The 15112-nt window shown below is 46.0% G+C and overlaps 1 protein-coding gene across 1 annotated transcript in view; it reads right to left on the bottom strand.

Annotated features, from left to right (window-relative positions):
- Nucleotides 1–942: 942 nt before the first annotated feature.
- Nucleotides 943–15112, bottom strand: part of LOC147111533 (UDP-glucose:glycoprotein glucosyltransferase 1-like) — a 680288-nt gene continuing 666118 nt past the window's right edge. Inside the window, exon 33 of the mRNA XM_085999896.1 lies at nucleotides 943–1345. Within this exon, the coding sequence (XP_085856022.1) occupies nucleotides 1330–1345 (16 nt within the window). The 3' untranslated portion in view covers nucleotides 943–1329. The remainder of the gene's footprint in view (nucleotides 1346–15112) is intronic.

The raw sequence follows: 15112 nt of genomic DNA, 5'->3' as shown, positions 1-15112 counted from the left end.
CAAACCACTTACGGTTTTACTGTGCAAGAGAGAGAGGCCTCTAGAGAGAGAAACCTCTGTGATCTAAAACCCCTTACAGTTATGGCGACGGAGCTGGAAAAGCCCTGAGGACATTCCTGACACATGTTTACATTAAGTACATCTGACATCATCTTTCTGCAAATAAACAATTGGTCTGTTGATATTTAATATAATATATGCATAAATTGTTTATTGTTTCACACCAACGTTAGTGCTAAGTCAATCCATTAACTGTTGGACCCAGTCCTATGCAAACTTATTTGCAAAAAGATATCACATAAAAGTGCTGTAACTGTGAGTTCAATAAAGCCCTGGACTGATACTTAAGTAATCTGCATTGGAAACAGGGAACATTATTGTAGTACTGTACTGACAGCTCCAGTTTACTAATTAGTGAATAAGCATAATATAGGATTTCTTTGTGTGTACCAATGCGAAATGTTCCAGAGGTTGAAACACATGCTATATCTAAGGCTAATGTATACCTGAGGTCAATGTAACATGGATTTACTGTGTATTGATGTATATTAACTATCTGCTAATAGTGGTATAACAACACCCAATAACATTAAATAGTAAACAATGCACTGTGAATTTTCCCTTTCATACTGCTGCTGTATCTGTATCATGACTACTCAGAAAGACGTGGTCATGATATAAGCATTCATACAAACCAACAAATACTTGGTGAAGTTCAGGAGTAAAAGTTTGAAATCCTGTCTGAACATGCTAAGGGTTTCAAGAGTGACTACTGGCATAAGGGCCAAAGTTGAAAGCAAGGTGTATTATTTGATATTATTGGTCCCTTTTGTAAACAATGGCAAATATTTTCTTATTAAAGAACTGCCACTATGCATTAGTCATACTTGAGTGACACTAGAAGCAATGGTAGAAAATATCTACTACTAGGACCAGTTTCAATCCTTGTGAATCCTTGTTTATTTACATACATGAATTGGAACAAAGATTATAATATTGATAACTATTTTCTGGAAACAGACTGTCTGCTTTCAGCTTTGACCATAACAGCATATTAATAACCACAAATGTGAACATCACAGCAAAATTGTAGTCTGTTGCCAATTTATGATAAGCATGTAGATACTGTATCATAGGAATTTTTATGATGTCTACACACATCTATCATCTGCCAAACAAATCCATATAAAACTGTACACCCTTGTACATAACAAAAGTTCTCAAGTTCCGTACATCCTGGGAGGTTACAAGTTACATGTTTTCACTCTAATTTTAGTTGTTACTCATTCAGCGTGCAGTGCAGGATAGTAATTTCATAGATGCTAGAGTTCATCTCGCTTGGGAGCTGGAAAAAAAGAAATATTAGATTAAATACTACTTTCAGTAGATACACCCCATCACTTCATTCACCATGGAACCGAAATGATGCCTGGTATTATTTAACTTTAAGAAATTTTCTTTCAGAGTTGCAAATTATGCACTATTTATAGCACTATCAAACTATTATTTTTAAAGTTTTCCCTTAGCAATTATAGAGGCCAGCTATATTGATCAAGTTTGGCAATGGCTGAAATGATCACCATAACTGACTGATCATTATAGCAGATTACGCATGTGTAACGCTGCTCAGTTCTGATGGCACTTTAAACAGTTGACTAAGCAGCTGCTCACCCTCTTCTTAAAATCAGTACTTTTAATATCAGCTGATATCAATATCCCTGCTTTTATGGTACATCCATTTCATCTCAAACTAACTGCTGCCCAGTGATAGATGCCAATTTAAACAGGTCAGATAGGCCCTGGACTTTGGACTTTTTGAAATGGCATTTTAGTACTTGCTTTTAAGGAAGCAAAGAGTGGACTTGGTAAAAGAGCAGAATTTGGTTAAAGGTATGAACAACAAAAGAAAGAACACAGAACTATCAGCTTGGCCAAAATCAGAGTGCATCATGGTCTTTCCTTACTGTCCAGGATGCTTGGGAGAGAACGCACAGTCAGCAAGACTGATTGTAGCCCTTAGTAGGCTAGAAAACCAGGACTTGATAAACATGCTGGCTACTACAAAGAGTCAAGGCTGGAAGAACTGGTAAACAAGGCCTGAAGAACTGCTGGAACTGGAAAACATGCCCAAATATGGTATTATGGCATTCGCAATCCTGAAGAACAACATATAAAAACACAGGCGACATTTGAACAAGATGGCATAAGAGAGGAAACTTCTTATCTCTCAAGAAAAAGGACTTCGGCCTTGAGTTGTACTTACTAGAAAGGTTGTAAGAGAAGCTATACTTCCTTTCTAGTAAAAACTGTCATGTTTGAATGTCAAATCAAAATCTTTAGCGTTATTGACCTTCCGTATCCTGACAGATCTGGTGCTGAAACCCAGGATGCAAAGTGTTAAGATTAACTGAGAATGAATTTGGAGTAAGAGGCATCCGCCTAGTTGGTTGGGAAAGTCTAGAGCATGTTTCAGACATAGAAACATAGAAGATAGGAGCAGGAGTAGGCCATTCGGCCCCTTGAGCCTGCTTCGCCATTCAATGAAATCATGGTTGATCATCCAAACTCAGTACCCTGTCCCTGCCTTCTCCCCATATCCCTTGATCCCTTCAGCCTTAAGAAATATATCTAACTCCCTCTTGAATATATTTAATGAATTGGCCTCAACTGCCTTCTGTGGTAGAGAATTCCACAGGTTCACCACTCTCTGGGTGAAGAAATTCCTCCTCATCTCTGTCCTAAATGGCTTACCGGTTATCCTCAGACTGGTTCTGGACTGCCCCGCCACCGGGAACATCCTTCCTGCATCTAGTCTGTCTAGTCCTGTTAGAATTTTATAAGTTTCAATGATATCCCCTCTCATTCTTCCAGACTCCAGCAAGTCAATCGACCCAATCTCGCCTCATACGTCATTCATGCCATCCCAGGTATCAGTCTGGAGAATCTTCACTGCGCTCCCTCCATGGCAAGAACATCCTTCCTCAGATAAGGCGACCAAAACTGCACACAATACTCAAGGTGTGGTCTCAACAAGGCCCTGTACAACTGCAGCAAGACATCCTTGTTCCTGTACTCGAACCCTCTCGCTACGAAGGCCAACATACCATTTGCCTCCTTAACCGCCTGCTGTACCTGCATGCTTACCTTCAGCGACTGGTGCACAAGGACACCCAGGTCTCGTTGCACTTCCCCTTCTCCCAATCTATTGCCGTTCAGATAATAATCTGCCTTCCTGTTTTTGCCACCAAAGTGGATAACCTCGCATTTATCCACGTTATACAGCATCTGCCATGCATCTGCCCAATCACCCAACCTATCCAAATCATACTGGAGTTTCTCGGCATCCTCCTCACAGCACACACGCACACCCAGCTTTGTGTCATCTGCAGACTTGGAGATATTACATCTAGTTCCCTCATCTAGATCATTAATATATATTGTGAATAGCTGGGGCCCCAGCACCGATCGCTGCGGTACCCCACTAGTCACTGCCTGCCACTCGGAAAACGACCCGTTTATTCCAACTCTTTGCTTCCTGTCTGCCAACCAGTTCTCTATCCAAGTCAGTACCTTACCCCCAATCCCATGTGCTTTAACTTTGCACGCCAATCTCTTATGCAGGACCTGTTAAGTCTGTGTTTCCCAAATGTAGTTATGCTGAATAACTGGACACAGACAACAGAATACTTAAACAGGTCTTTAGTAACTGAGGGTCAGGGCTGAACTGAAATACAATTTGCTCCACAGGGTTTATATACCGGTGTGGTCACCACCGGTACTACAATATATAGGAGCCATCAGAAAGTAGTTCATCACCTTAAGGTAGTCTCTTAAGGTGGTACAGGTTACATACACTACAATTCCTCCCCTTTTAGCTTAACAGTGTACACCCCAATTTAAACATAACATGGATAACATATATACAACTTTCATACAAAACTGTTCAAAGATTCAGTCTCTGAGGAGGCCTCCTGATCCGGGCCGGATAACGCCTTTCAGGGGTCTCTGGTTCTCGTTGCTGGGGTGACTCATCCATTTGATCTCTTATGGATTGAACATCATCATGTACGTTCGAGTCTGAGGTAGATGCTACAGGCTCAATAACTTCTTCAACTGGTGTCTCTGCCGTAGACATGGGGTCGACCCTTGTTCTCGATTCCACAAGTTGGTCAGCATGACGTCGTATTACGTTCTCACCAACGTCTACCGTGTACATCAAGGGTCCTTGTCGGGCACGAATTGTTCCGGATTGCCATTTATCATTCCTATAGTCCCTGGCCAACACTGGTTGTCCTATTTCGAAACTCCGAGTGGCCTTGTTATTTACGTGCTGGAATTGTTTGTTTTCGACTTCCCTACGCACATTGGGTTTTAACAAATCCAACCGGGACCGCAACCTCCTGTTACAGAACATTATGGCAGGGCTTTGATTTGTCACTGCATGTGTGGCGTTTCGATATGCCACCAGGAAATTGTCCACCTTGTGTTGTAGTGGAATATGGTCTTCGCTCATGGCATTTATCGCCTTTTTGAACGTTTGTACAAATCTCTCGGCCAACCCATTGGTAGCCGGATGATATGGGGCAGATGTATTGGGCTAGAAATTCAGTAGGCTTTGCGCCCAGTTTTCGCCCAAAGAGGGCTTTTGCGCCACTTGCTGAGATTATGCCGATATTCAGCGCTGTGGTAATGGCGGCGTTAGCCAGTAGCGCTGCGCCGCCACCGATGATGTCATTGGTGTGCGCAGTGCCCCGCTACCGGCCCGACCGCCATAGTTAGTTGCGGCCGCCTCTTCCGCAGCGGCCGCAAACAGCGATCTGAAAACGGGGCCGTCCTGCAGCCTTAGTGGGGCGAGTTAAGGCGGAGGTGCGGCCGGCCGCTTTTTCGGCGGCCGCCTGCCCGCACCTCCTTCCCCGGCCTCCTCCAACCCCCCCCCGCGGCATTGCCGGCTGTTTTCCGGGAGCCCGGCACTTCTCCGTGGTGCCGGGCTCATTTGCCGGCACTAGCGAGCGGCGATCTCGCTGTTGCAGGCACCTCCCCCTTAAGAGAGGGAGGAAGGCCTGCAGTACCGCAGCCTGCCGCTCTGCAGCGGGTGGCGCTGCGGCACCTAGCGCGCCGAAATTCAGTTTCAGCGCCCCAAGCGGGGGCGGCCACACCCTTGAATAGCGGCCGGCTTCGACTTGGGGCGCTGAAACTGAATTTCCGGCGGGCGCAAGTGGCTCCGCGCGCAGCGGTAACTTCTGGGCGCAAGCGAGCTGGCGGGCCCAAACTGAATTTCTAGGCCATAGTGTTTCACCCCATTCTTCTTCATGAATTTCTGGAATTCTTCTGACACGAACTGTGGTCCGTTGTCTGAACATATTTGTTCCGGCAACCCATTCCTTGCAAATATGGTTCTTAGAACTGCGATCATCTTTTCAGAGGTAGTGGTCGACATCTTAATCACTTCTGGCCATTTAGAATGTGCATCTACCGCTATCAAAAACATGGAATCCATGAATGGACCTGCAAAGTCGATATGCACACGTTGCCATGGGGTTGAAGGCCATTCCCACGGATGCAGCGGTGCAATTGGAGGTGCATTTTGAACTTTTTGGCACCCTGAGCAGCTTTTAGTCAGATCCTCTATTTGTTTGTCGATACCTGGCCACCACACATAAGCCCTAGCAAGGCCTTTCATCTTGACTCCCCCCAGATGACCTTCATGCAGTTCCTTCAGAACTCTCTCCCTTAATTTAGGAGGAATAATCACCCTTGTTCCATACATCAATGTTCCTTGACAGACGGACAGCTGTTCTCGTCTGGCTGGGAATACAGGTAACAGTGGTTCGCCATGTGCTGGCCATCCCTTCACTGTCAAATCGTAGACCCGAGACAGTGTCGGGTCGTTTCTGGTCTCTCTCTCAATACGCGCATTGGTGACTGGTAAGCATTCGATGATGGTCGAGTGAAATATCTCGACAGGGTCAACTGCCGGTGCCTCTTCCGCTGTAGGTAGTGGCAGGCGCGACAGCCCATCAGCATTACCATGTTGCTTTGTACCTTTGAATTCGATATCATATTGATGTGCCCCTAGGAAAAGGGACCATCTCTGAAGCCTCTGCGCCGTCATAACCGGAACACCCTTCTTAGGGTTAAAAATGGAAACCACGGCTGGTGATCTGTCAGCAGCGTAAACCTTTGGCCTTGCAGGTAATGGTTAAATTTCTTAACTCCCCACACGAGGCTGAGAGCCTCCCTATCTATCTGAGCATAGTTGCGCTCAGCGGAGGTCAATGATCTGGATGTGAACGCGACTGGCCTTTCCAAGCCATTTGGCAACTTATGTGAGAGCACTGCCCCGATACCATATGGAGAAGCATCACAAGCTAAACGAATAGGCAGCGTTGGGTTAAAGTGAGCCAACACTTCCTTAGAGGTGATCAGTGCCTTGCTTTTTTGAAAAGCCCGCTTACAGTCCTCGCTCCACTTCCATGGTACTCCCATTTGCAAAAGAGTGTTCAGCGGGTGTAACACCGTGGGTAAATTTGGAAGAAACTTGTGGTAATAGTTAATCAACCCAAGGAACGACCTCAACTGGGATACATTTTCCGGAGCAGGAGCTTTCACAACAGCTTCGATCTTGTCAGGTGACTTATGAAGCCCCTCCTGGTCAATGACGTGACCGCAGTACGAGATTCGCTTCTGAAAGAACTCACATTTCTGGCGATTAACTCTGAGTCCATATTCTTTCAATCTGGTGAGCACCTGCTCCAAATTCGCGAGGTGTTCCTTATCATCATCTCCTGTAATCAGAATGTCGTCCAGGTAGCATTGTGTGCCTGGAATTCCCTGTAATACCTGCTCCATGGCCCTTTGCCAAATCGCTGGAGCCGATGCCACTCCAAAAACCAGTCTATTATACCGATATAAGCCCTTATGTGTGTTGATCGTGAGATACTGGCGTGACGCTTCATCAACTTCCATCTGTAAGTACGCCTGCGCCAGGTCTATCTTGGTGAAGTGTTTCCCGCCAGACAGCGAAGCGAAGATATCCTCAATCCGCGGAAGCGGATATTGCACCGTGTGAAGAACCGGATTAACAGTGATCTTGAAATCGCCACAGATGCGAACCTTCCCAGGTTCCCCCGGCTTGTTGCTCAACGAACGCTTCATGACGGGAACAATGGGTGTGGCCCATTCGCTCCAGTCCACCTTTGACAGTACTCCTGAACGTTCTAGCCCTTCCAGCTCTGCTTCCACAGCAGGTCGTATCGCATAAGGTACCAGTCTGGCTTTGAAAAATTTTGGGTTTGCATGTTCTTCAACCTTGATGTTTGCCGTAATTCCTTTCAGTGTTCCCAGTCCCTGTTGGAACACCTCCTTAGCATCGTCCAATATTTTGGACAGTCGTTTAGGTTTGACGTCCTCCTCTTTACAGGAATCTACAGTTAGTGCTTGTAAGGAATGCCAGTCCATATTTATTCTCCGGATCCATTCCCGTCCCAGTAGTGGTGGACCTCCCTCAGGTAACACATACAAGTCCATTCCCTGACTTTCTTTACCATTGTAGACCACCTTTACCTTTATCTTTCCGATGGGGTATACTCTTTGCCCCGTGTATGTTTTCAATACAATCTCCGTATCCCTCAGGGGAATGTGTGAGAATAACCTTTTGTAATCTTGCTTATTCATGACCGTCAATGCCGATCCAGTGTCCAATTCCATCTTCACTTGGACTCCTGCTATCCGAAGCATGACCCAGATAGTTTGGTGGTCTGCTGTGTTACCCACATTATGTATTTTTAGACAACCCAGTTCCTTACTGCTGGAATCTGAACTGTTCTCTGTCACCTTGTGTACTTTTTTGTACTTCTCCTGCGGCGACTTTTTGTTGCTGGTCTTCTTTCCTGACCGGCATACTTTCGCTATGTGACCAAGTCTGCCACATTTCCTGCATTCTTTATCTTTGAACCAGCACTGGTTCTGATCATGCGTTGTCCTTCCACAACGATAGCACTTTACTGCGCCCAATGCCATTTCATTGGTGCTGAATTCCGATGGCCTTTGCTGCATTTCTGCAGTGCCTCGTGCTGCTGCCTCGTGCGATGCTGCAATGCTGAAAGCTTTGTCCAGCGTAAGATCCTTTTCCTCTAGCAGTCGCTTCTGGGTTCCTTCCTTTAGTAGCCCACACACGAACTTATCTCTCAGAGCGTCTGCTAGTCCCGTACCGAACTGACAGTACTTTGATAACTTGCGCAGTTCGATTAAGAATTCAGCGTTGCTTTCCTCTTTAAGCTGAATTCTTTTGTAAAATTTAAATCGTTCCGCTATCAGCAGCGGCGTGGGGTTTAAATGCCCTTGCAGGATAGTAACAATATCCGCAAAACTCTTTCCTACCGGTTTATCTGGTGTTACAAGGTGCCTTAATAACCCGTACGTCTTCGCACCCATCGAGTTTAATAGGGTTAGTGCTTTCTTATCCGCCGGTACTTCATTCGCTGTACAGTAAGCTTCAACGCGTTCCACATAAGTGGCCCAATCTTCTACATCGCTATCAAAAGCAGTGATGTTACCCGTTTTTGGCATCCTTGTTGAGTTTCCTTTATTTTATTTATTTTTCAAAATGGCGGCTTCCCGCGCTTGGCGGCTTTCCCCATGCTTGTCTTCTTCCCCCGCCGACAAAAATGGCGATTACCGTGCTGTTGCCGTTCTCGCCTCCCAGCGGTCCTTTATTTCCCCCGACGCTGCTGCTCTTGTTCCCCGCCGCTCCCGCGGTCCTCGTGGACATTAACGCTTTTCTGGCTGCTGCGCGTCTCTGCCCCGATTGCAGTCCGGCCCCTTACACCGGCTGCGGTCGTGTTCTCCGCCCTTTTCTTCGGTTTCCCTCCCCTTCTCCCACTGACAACTCGGCCGACTTCCCCTCCGTGCCGCTCGATCGGGCTTACCCGCCGCTGTCGTAGAAGGGATGATCACTGCCTGTTGCTGATGGTGGACTTCGTGGCCAGCAAATCCAAACCGGGTTCCCGATGCCTCCCGTGCGATGCGGTGCTCAGCAGGATGATGAGGGCGGGTGCCCCTTTTCGACGCCCGTTCTGAGGACGAAGCTTCCTTGGATGCAAAACTGCCGCTAGGTACGATCAGACTCGTCGCCACTGTTGAGTCTGTGTTTCCCAAATGTAGTTATGCTGAATAACTGGACACAGACAACAGAATACTTAAACAGGTCTTTAGTGACTGAGAGTCCTCTTTTTTTTTTCAGGGCTGAACTGAAATACAATTTGCTCCACAGGGTTTATATACCGGTGTGGTCACCACCAGTACTACAATATACAGGAGCCATCAGAAAGTAGTTCATCACCTTAAGGTAGTCTCTTAAGGTGGTACAGGTTACATACACTACAGGGCCTTATCGAAAGCCTTCTGAAAGTCCAAATACACCACATCCACTGGTTCTCCCTTATCTATTCTACCAGTTACATCCTCAAAAAATTCCAGTAGATTAGTCAAGCATGATTTACCTTTTGTAAATCCATGTTGACTTTGTCCGATCCTGTCACTGCTTTCCAAGTGCTCTGCTATTACATCTTTTATAATGGACTCTAGCAATTACCCCACTACCGATGTCAGGCTTACCGGTCTATAATTCCCCGTTTTCTCTCTGCCACATTTTTTGAATAGTGGGGTTACATTAGCTATTCTCCAATCCCTGGGAACTGTTCCAGGATCTATAGAATTTTGGAAGATGACCAGCAATGCATCTACTATTTCTAGGGCCACTTCCTTAAGTACCCTAGGATGTAGATTATCTGGCCCTGGGGATTTATCAGCATTCAATCCCGTCAATTTCCCTAACACCATTTCCCTACAAATACTGATTTCATTCAGTTCCTCCCTCTCATTAGACCCTATGTTCCCCGAGATCTCTGGGAGGTTATTTGTGCCCTCCTTTGTGAAGACAGAACCAAAGTATGTATTTAATTGGTCTGCCATTTCTTTGTTCCCCATTATAAATTCCCCTGATTCTGACTGCAAGGGACCTACGCTTGACTTCACCAATCTTTTTCTCTTCACATATCTATAGAAGGTTTTACAGTCAGTTTTTATGTTCCCTGAAAGCTTACTCTCATACTCTATTTTCCCCCTCTTAATTAATCCCTTTGTCCTCCTTTGCTGAATCCTAAACTGCTCCCAATGCTCAGGTTTACTGCTTTTTCTGGCCAATTTATATGTCCTCTCCTTGGATCTTATGCTATCCCTAATTTCCCTTGTTAGCCACGGTTGAGTCACCTTTTTTGTTTTATTTTTATGCCAAACAGAGATGAACAAATTCTGTAGTTCATCCATGCGATCATTAAATGTTTGCCATTGCCTATCCACCGTGAAACCTTTGAGTAACATTCCTCAATCAATCCTAGCCAACTCACGCCTCATACCATCATAGTTTCCTTTATTTAAATTCAGGACCCTAGTCTCTGAGTCAACTACTTCACTCTCCATCTTAATGAAGAATTCTATCATATTATGATCGCTCCGCCCCAAGGGGCCTCGCACAACAAGATTGCTAATTATTCCTTTCTCATTACATAATACCCAGTCTAAGATGGCCTGATCTCTAGTTGGTTCCTCGACAAATTGGTCCAGGAAACCATCCCGTATACACTCCAGACATTCCTCCTCCACAGTATTGTTACTAATTTGGTTAGCCCAAACTATATGTAGATTAAAGTCACCCATGATAACTACTGTGCCCTTATTGCACACATCTCTAATTTCCCATTTAATGCCATCCCCAACCTCTGCATTACTGTTTGGGGGTCTGCATACAACTCCCACTAACGATTTCTGCCCCTTGGTATTTCTCAGCTCTACCCATACAGATTCCACATCATCAGAGCTAATATCCTTCCTTACAATTGTGTTCATCTCCTCTTTAACCAGCAATGCTACCCCACCTCCTTTTCCTTTTTGCCTGTCTTTCCTGAATATTGAATACCCCTGGATGTTGAGCCTTGGTCACCCTGGAGCCATGTTTCCGTAATCCCAATCGTATCATATCCGTTTACATCTATTTGTGCAGCTAATTCATCCACCTTATTACGAATGCTCCTCGCATTAAGACACAAAGCCTTCAGGCTTGTTTTTTTAACACTCTTAGACCTTTTAGAATTTTTATTTACTGTGACCATGTTTGATTTAAACCCTTGATTTCTCTGACTGCCACTTTTGCTTTTCTCCTTCCTGTCATTTGCTTCTATCCTCGTTTCCATTTCCTCTGTCTCCCTGCACAGGTTCACAACCCCCTGCCATTTTAGTTTAAACCCTCCCCACAGCACTAGCAAACACTCCCCCATGGACATCTGTCCCGGTCCTGCCCAGGTGCAAACCGTCCAGTTTGTACAGGTCCCACCTCCCCCAGAATGTCCCAGGAATTTGAATCCCTCCTCCTTGCACCATTCCTCCAGCCACGTATTCATCTAAAATATCCTTCTATTTCTACTCTGACTAGCACGTGGCACTGGTAGCAATCCTGAGATTACTTCCGTTGAGGTCCTATTTTTTAATTTACCTCCTAACTCCCTATATTCAAGCTTTTAGGACCTCATCCCGTTTTTAACTATATCGTTGGTACCTATATGCACCATGAAAACTGGCTGTTCACCCTCCCCTTCCAAAATGCTCTGCAGCCGCTCCGGCTAGAGACAGAAAGGATTACGCCCTCAAAACAACTTGACAGCTAGAGAAGTTGAGGAACCAGTAGTTAGGATAATCACGTCCTAGTGCAACTGGTTTAGGAGATTAACTAAGCGTCTGGAGCTTAGTTGTATGCATTATACAGCTGGCAGTGCGCTATGTGTGGGTGCACTAAAGACATTGGGCAGGATTTTCATTGGGCCGTGGAGTCGGGATTGGAGGTGTGTGGGGGGTTAAAATCCTGAAATCAGGGGTCCCGACCCCATCCCGCACCCAAACCCGCCTCCATGCCAGTTTCAAAGGAGGCGGGTGCCCGCCCCGCACTGGGACCCACCTACCCGAGGCGGGAAGGGATTAGTGCCAATTAACTGCCTGTCAACAGGTAGTTAACAGGCAGTTTTTAGCCTAATCCTATTTTTAAGGTTGAAGTGTGGGATTTCCGATGGCTCCAAACCATGCCAAGTTAGAGGAGGCGGGCCGTCGGGTTGAAGGACTTGGAGGGGTCGAGATGTTGGTGTTCAGGTGAGTGATGTGTGCATGAGTGCAAAGGTAAGTGTGTTTGGTGTGTCTAAAGTGATTAAAGAAGTTTAAATGACCTTTTCTTACCTTTACAGCCTTCCTTCCTTTAGGTCTCGGGAGTCCCTCATCTCACCGGCACAGAAAGCAGAATGGCGGCGAACTGTCAAAAGTGACAGCCTTCAGCTTACTGTGCCGGAGAGAGTTGTAACTGAGTCTGTGGAGAAGGACTCAGGTTAGAAGTAAGACTGTCAGTATTTGACAGCTTCAAAAAGCTGTGAAACGCTGATATTTCATCTGTCAAAACCTCTTGACAGATGAAATTTCAGTCTGTGACGTCACCTGTTGCCGGGTGGCCCGGTTGGGCTCAACAAGGTCAATCAAGTTAAAATCGCATGGATTGGCCGCATCTCAATGGAGGCGGGACAACAACCACGAAAGTTGTAGTCCCGCCTCCAATCCAACTCCTGAATGAAAATCCTGCCCATTGGGTTTGCAGGCAGGGTTTGAGGCTAGGGTGAAGTCCGTCATACAAGAGTGTTTGACTCCCAAGGTGGGAGGAGCAGTTTGGGGACTTCAAAACAGCACACAGACCCTTTTAAGGAAATAAGCTCTGGGAGATTATAAGGCTCAGGGAGCCAAAACAGGAGATAAGTTTGGAAAGCTTATAGAAGAAGTAGCGTCCGCTATCTAAACTCCCAAGGGGGAGGAACAATTTTGTGATTCAAAGCAGCACGTAGGTGTGAGATTTGGCTTGGGGAGCTGAAATAGGAAAAGAAGTTCAAGAATAGGCAGACAATGGTGGTCTGGTTGTTGGCAGTTTCGCTTCAAGTTCATAAAGAAAAAGAAAAGAATGAGAAATTGATGCCGAAACAGTTAGAGATGGAAACAAGGTTAGGGATTAGAGAATAACTTTGAGAAATGTTATGAAGAGATGGTTAAATAGCTACAGGAGGAAGAAGTTTCTGTAGAAAGGGGCCATCTCAAAACAGAGATTGAGATATTTAGGGCACGAAGTGTAAGTTGTGGAGAGGCCTTAATCAGTGAACAGCTAGAGAAGAAATGTGAGAGGTGTAAACATAGTCTAAAGGAATGGGGATTGGGAGTTGCAGGACTGAAACCAGCAGGGAGAGAGGCAGTCGCAGTGGTTCAGGAAAGTAAGCTGAGAAAAGGGCGAGACCCTTGACTGCCCCCTTCCCTCTGTACTCTATGGATGAGATTATACAGCTAATACAGTGATGGGATGCTCCCAGCAAGAAGCTGAGCTCACAGGGAGGGTATCTCAAAAAATCACAGCCTAAAGCAAGTGATTTATGACTTGTGCTCCCTATGAGTTCTGATCACACAATCTTATATTTTGATACTGGAATATTTGCTGGATGCACTCTCCAAGGAATATTCTCTAAAACCTCTGCAATCTGTGGCAGAGCAAAAGTTATTGCATACTTTTTAATTTGGGTTTCTGTCAGAATTTGGTCAATCACAAAGCCTTGCATGTAATGAGTATTGAGGAAGATATCACTCTGAAGTGACTATTCTTGTACTGTTGCTTGGGGCTAGAATAAAGAAATCAGTGACTCCAGAGAGTAACTGGTCCTATTTCCAATATACCTGGCCTCTTGTAGTGAAGGTGTTTTAACAATGAATACTGTATTCAAGGTGCAATGTTCTCTTTTGCTTTCTTATGAAGTATTCTTCAATTCTGTATGTTGAGACTTGAAATATTTATTTTGTATTCATCAAGGAAAATCTTCAAATTTGGGCACCCAGTATCAGCACTTCAGCACTCCTGGGTGCATTATTAATAAAATATTGTCTATTCCACCACAACAATATGCCTTAGCATCTATCTGCACACTGTACAAAAATCTATCACTTACTGCTGGAGTCATTACAATTTGAAGTCCAGCACAGCCAGTGGACTTTAAGTACAGATGTTTGTAATTCTCAGCACCAGTTTTTCCTAACCCCATTTCCCACTTGGGGTTTTTTGACAGGTTAAGGCATCCCAATCTCATTGAAAAGTATGCCTTCATAGAAATGGATCATGATGAATACCACTCACCGGGGGAGAAATTCGGTTGGTTGCACCACCGATTAACGCCTAAAGAGGCCGAGAAGTGGGGCGCTAGCCAATTTCTGGGCAGGCGCAGGGAGCCTAGCGCCTCGCCCCATATTGAGCATGCATCTAGCGCTGGCGCAAACTCAGCGTCTGCTCGCGGGCGCAGGCTGATCATGATGTCATTTCAGTGTGCAACGCCTTTTTGGCGCTCCGGACCGGAAATTGAGTGGCGCCCGTCTCCGTTCCGCCTGGCGCTAATAGTGACAGCTCACTGGAACGTTCCCCAGGCACTCTCGGGCTAGGGGGGCGCTCTTTAAAGGGGACTGCACTGTTATCAAAGCGTCAGCCATTTCGAGAGCGCAACTTGTTGGTTGGTTTCAGAGAGTTGCAGAGCTGCAGTGGGAGAGCCTTATTGCCATTCAGCCAGCGGTGCCAGAGGACCATCAGCCCTGTGAACATTACCTTGCTGCTGGTGAGACATTACAACCTTTACCTTGTTCGCTCTTATTATGGGGGCTGCTCTGGAGGGGAACGTCCTGCTGGTCGACCATGCTGAGAGGGCACAGAGACGGAGGGAGAGAGGACCAGGAGTGGCCAGACGGGGGAGGGCCAACAGACGTCGCCACTGCAGACTTTACGTGGCAAGGGTTTTCAGGCAGCAGTTCTCCTACCACAACATGCCGGAGGAGCAGTGTGTCAGAAGGCTGCGATTCCACAAGGAGGTGGTGACTGAGGTGTGCCACCTGCTTCAGGACGATTTGCAGCCGAAGATACGGTGCAGGACCTCTCTGTCGGTGGCCGTAAAGGTTATTGTAGCCCTGAATTTCTTTGCCAGCGGCTCGTTTCAGGCAGCAACTGGGG

This window comes from Somniosus microcephalus, chromosome 10 (assembly GCF_052327205.1).
Source record: "Somniosus microcephalus isolate GS21.2 chromosome 10, FLI_Smic_1.0, whole genome shotgun sequence".
In the NCBI taxonomy this organism is placed as follows: Eukaryota; Metazoa; Chordata; class Chondrichthyes; order Squaliformes; family Somniosidae; genus Somniosus; species Somniosus microcephalus.
This window is presented reverse-complemented; position numbering and strand designations above follow the sequence as displayed.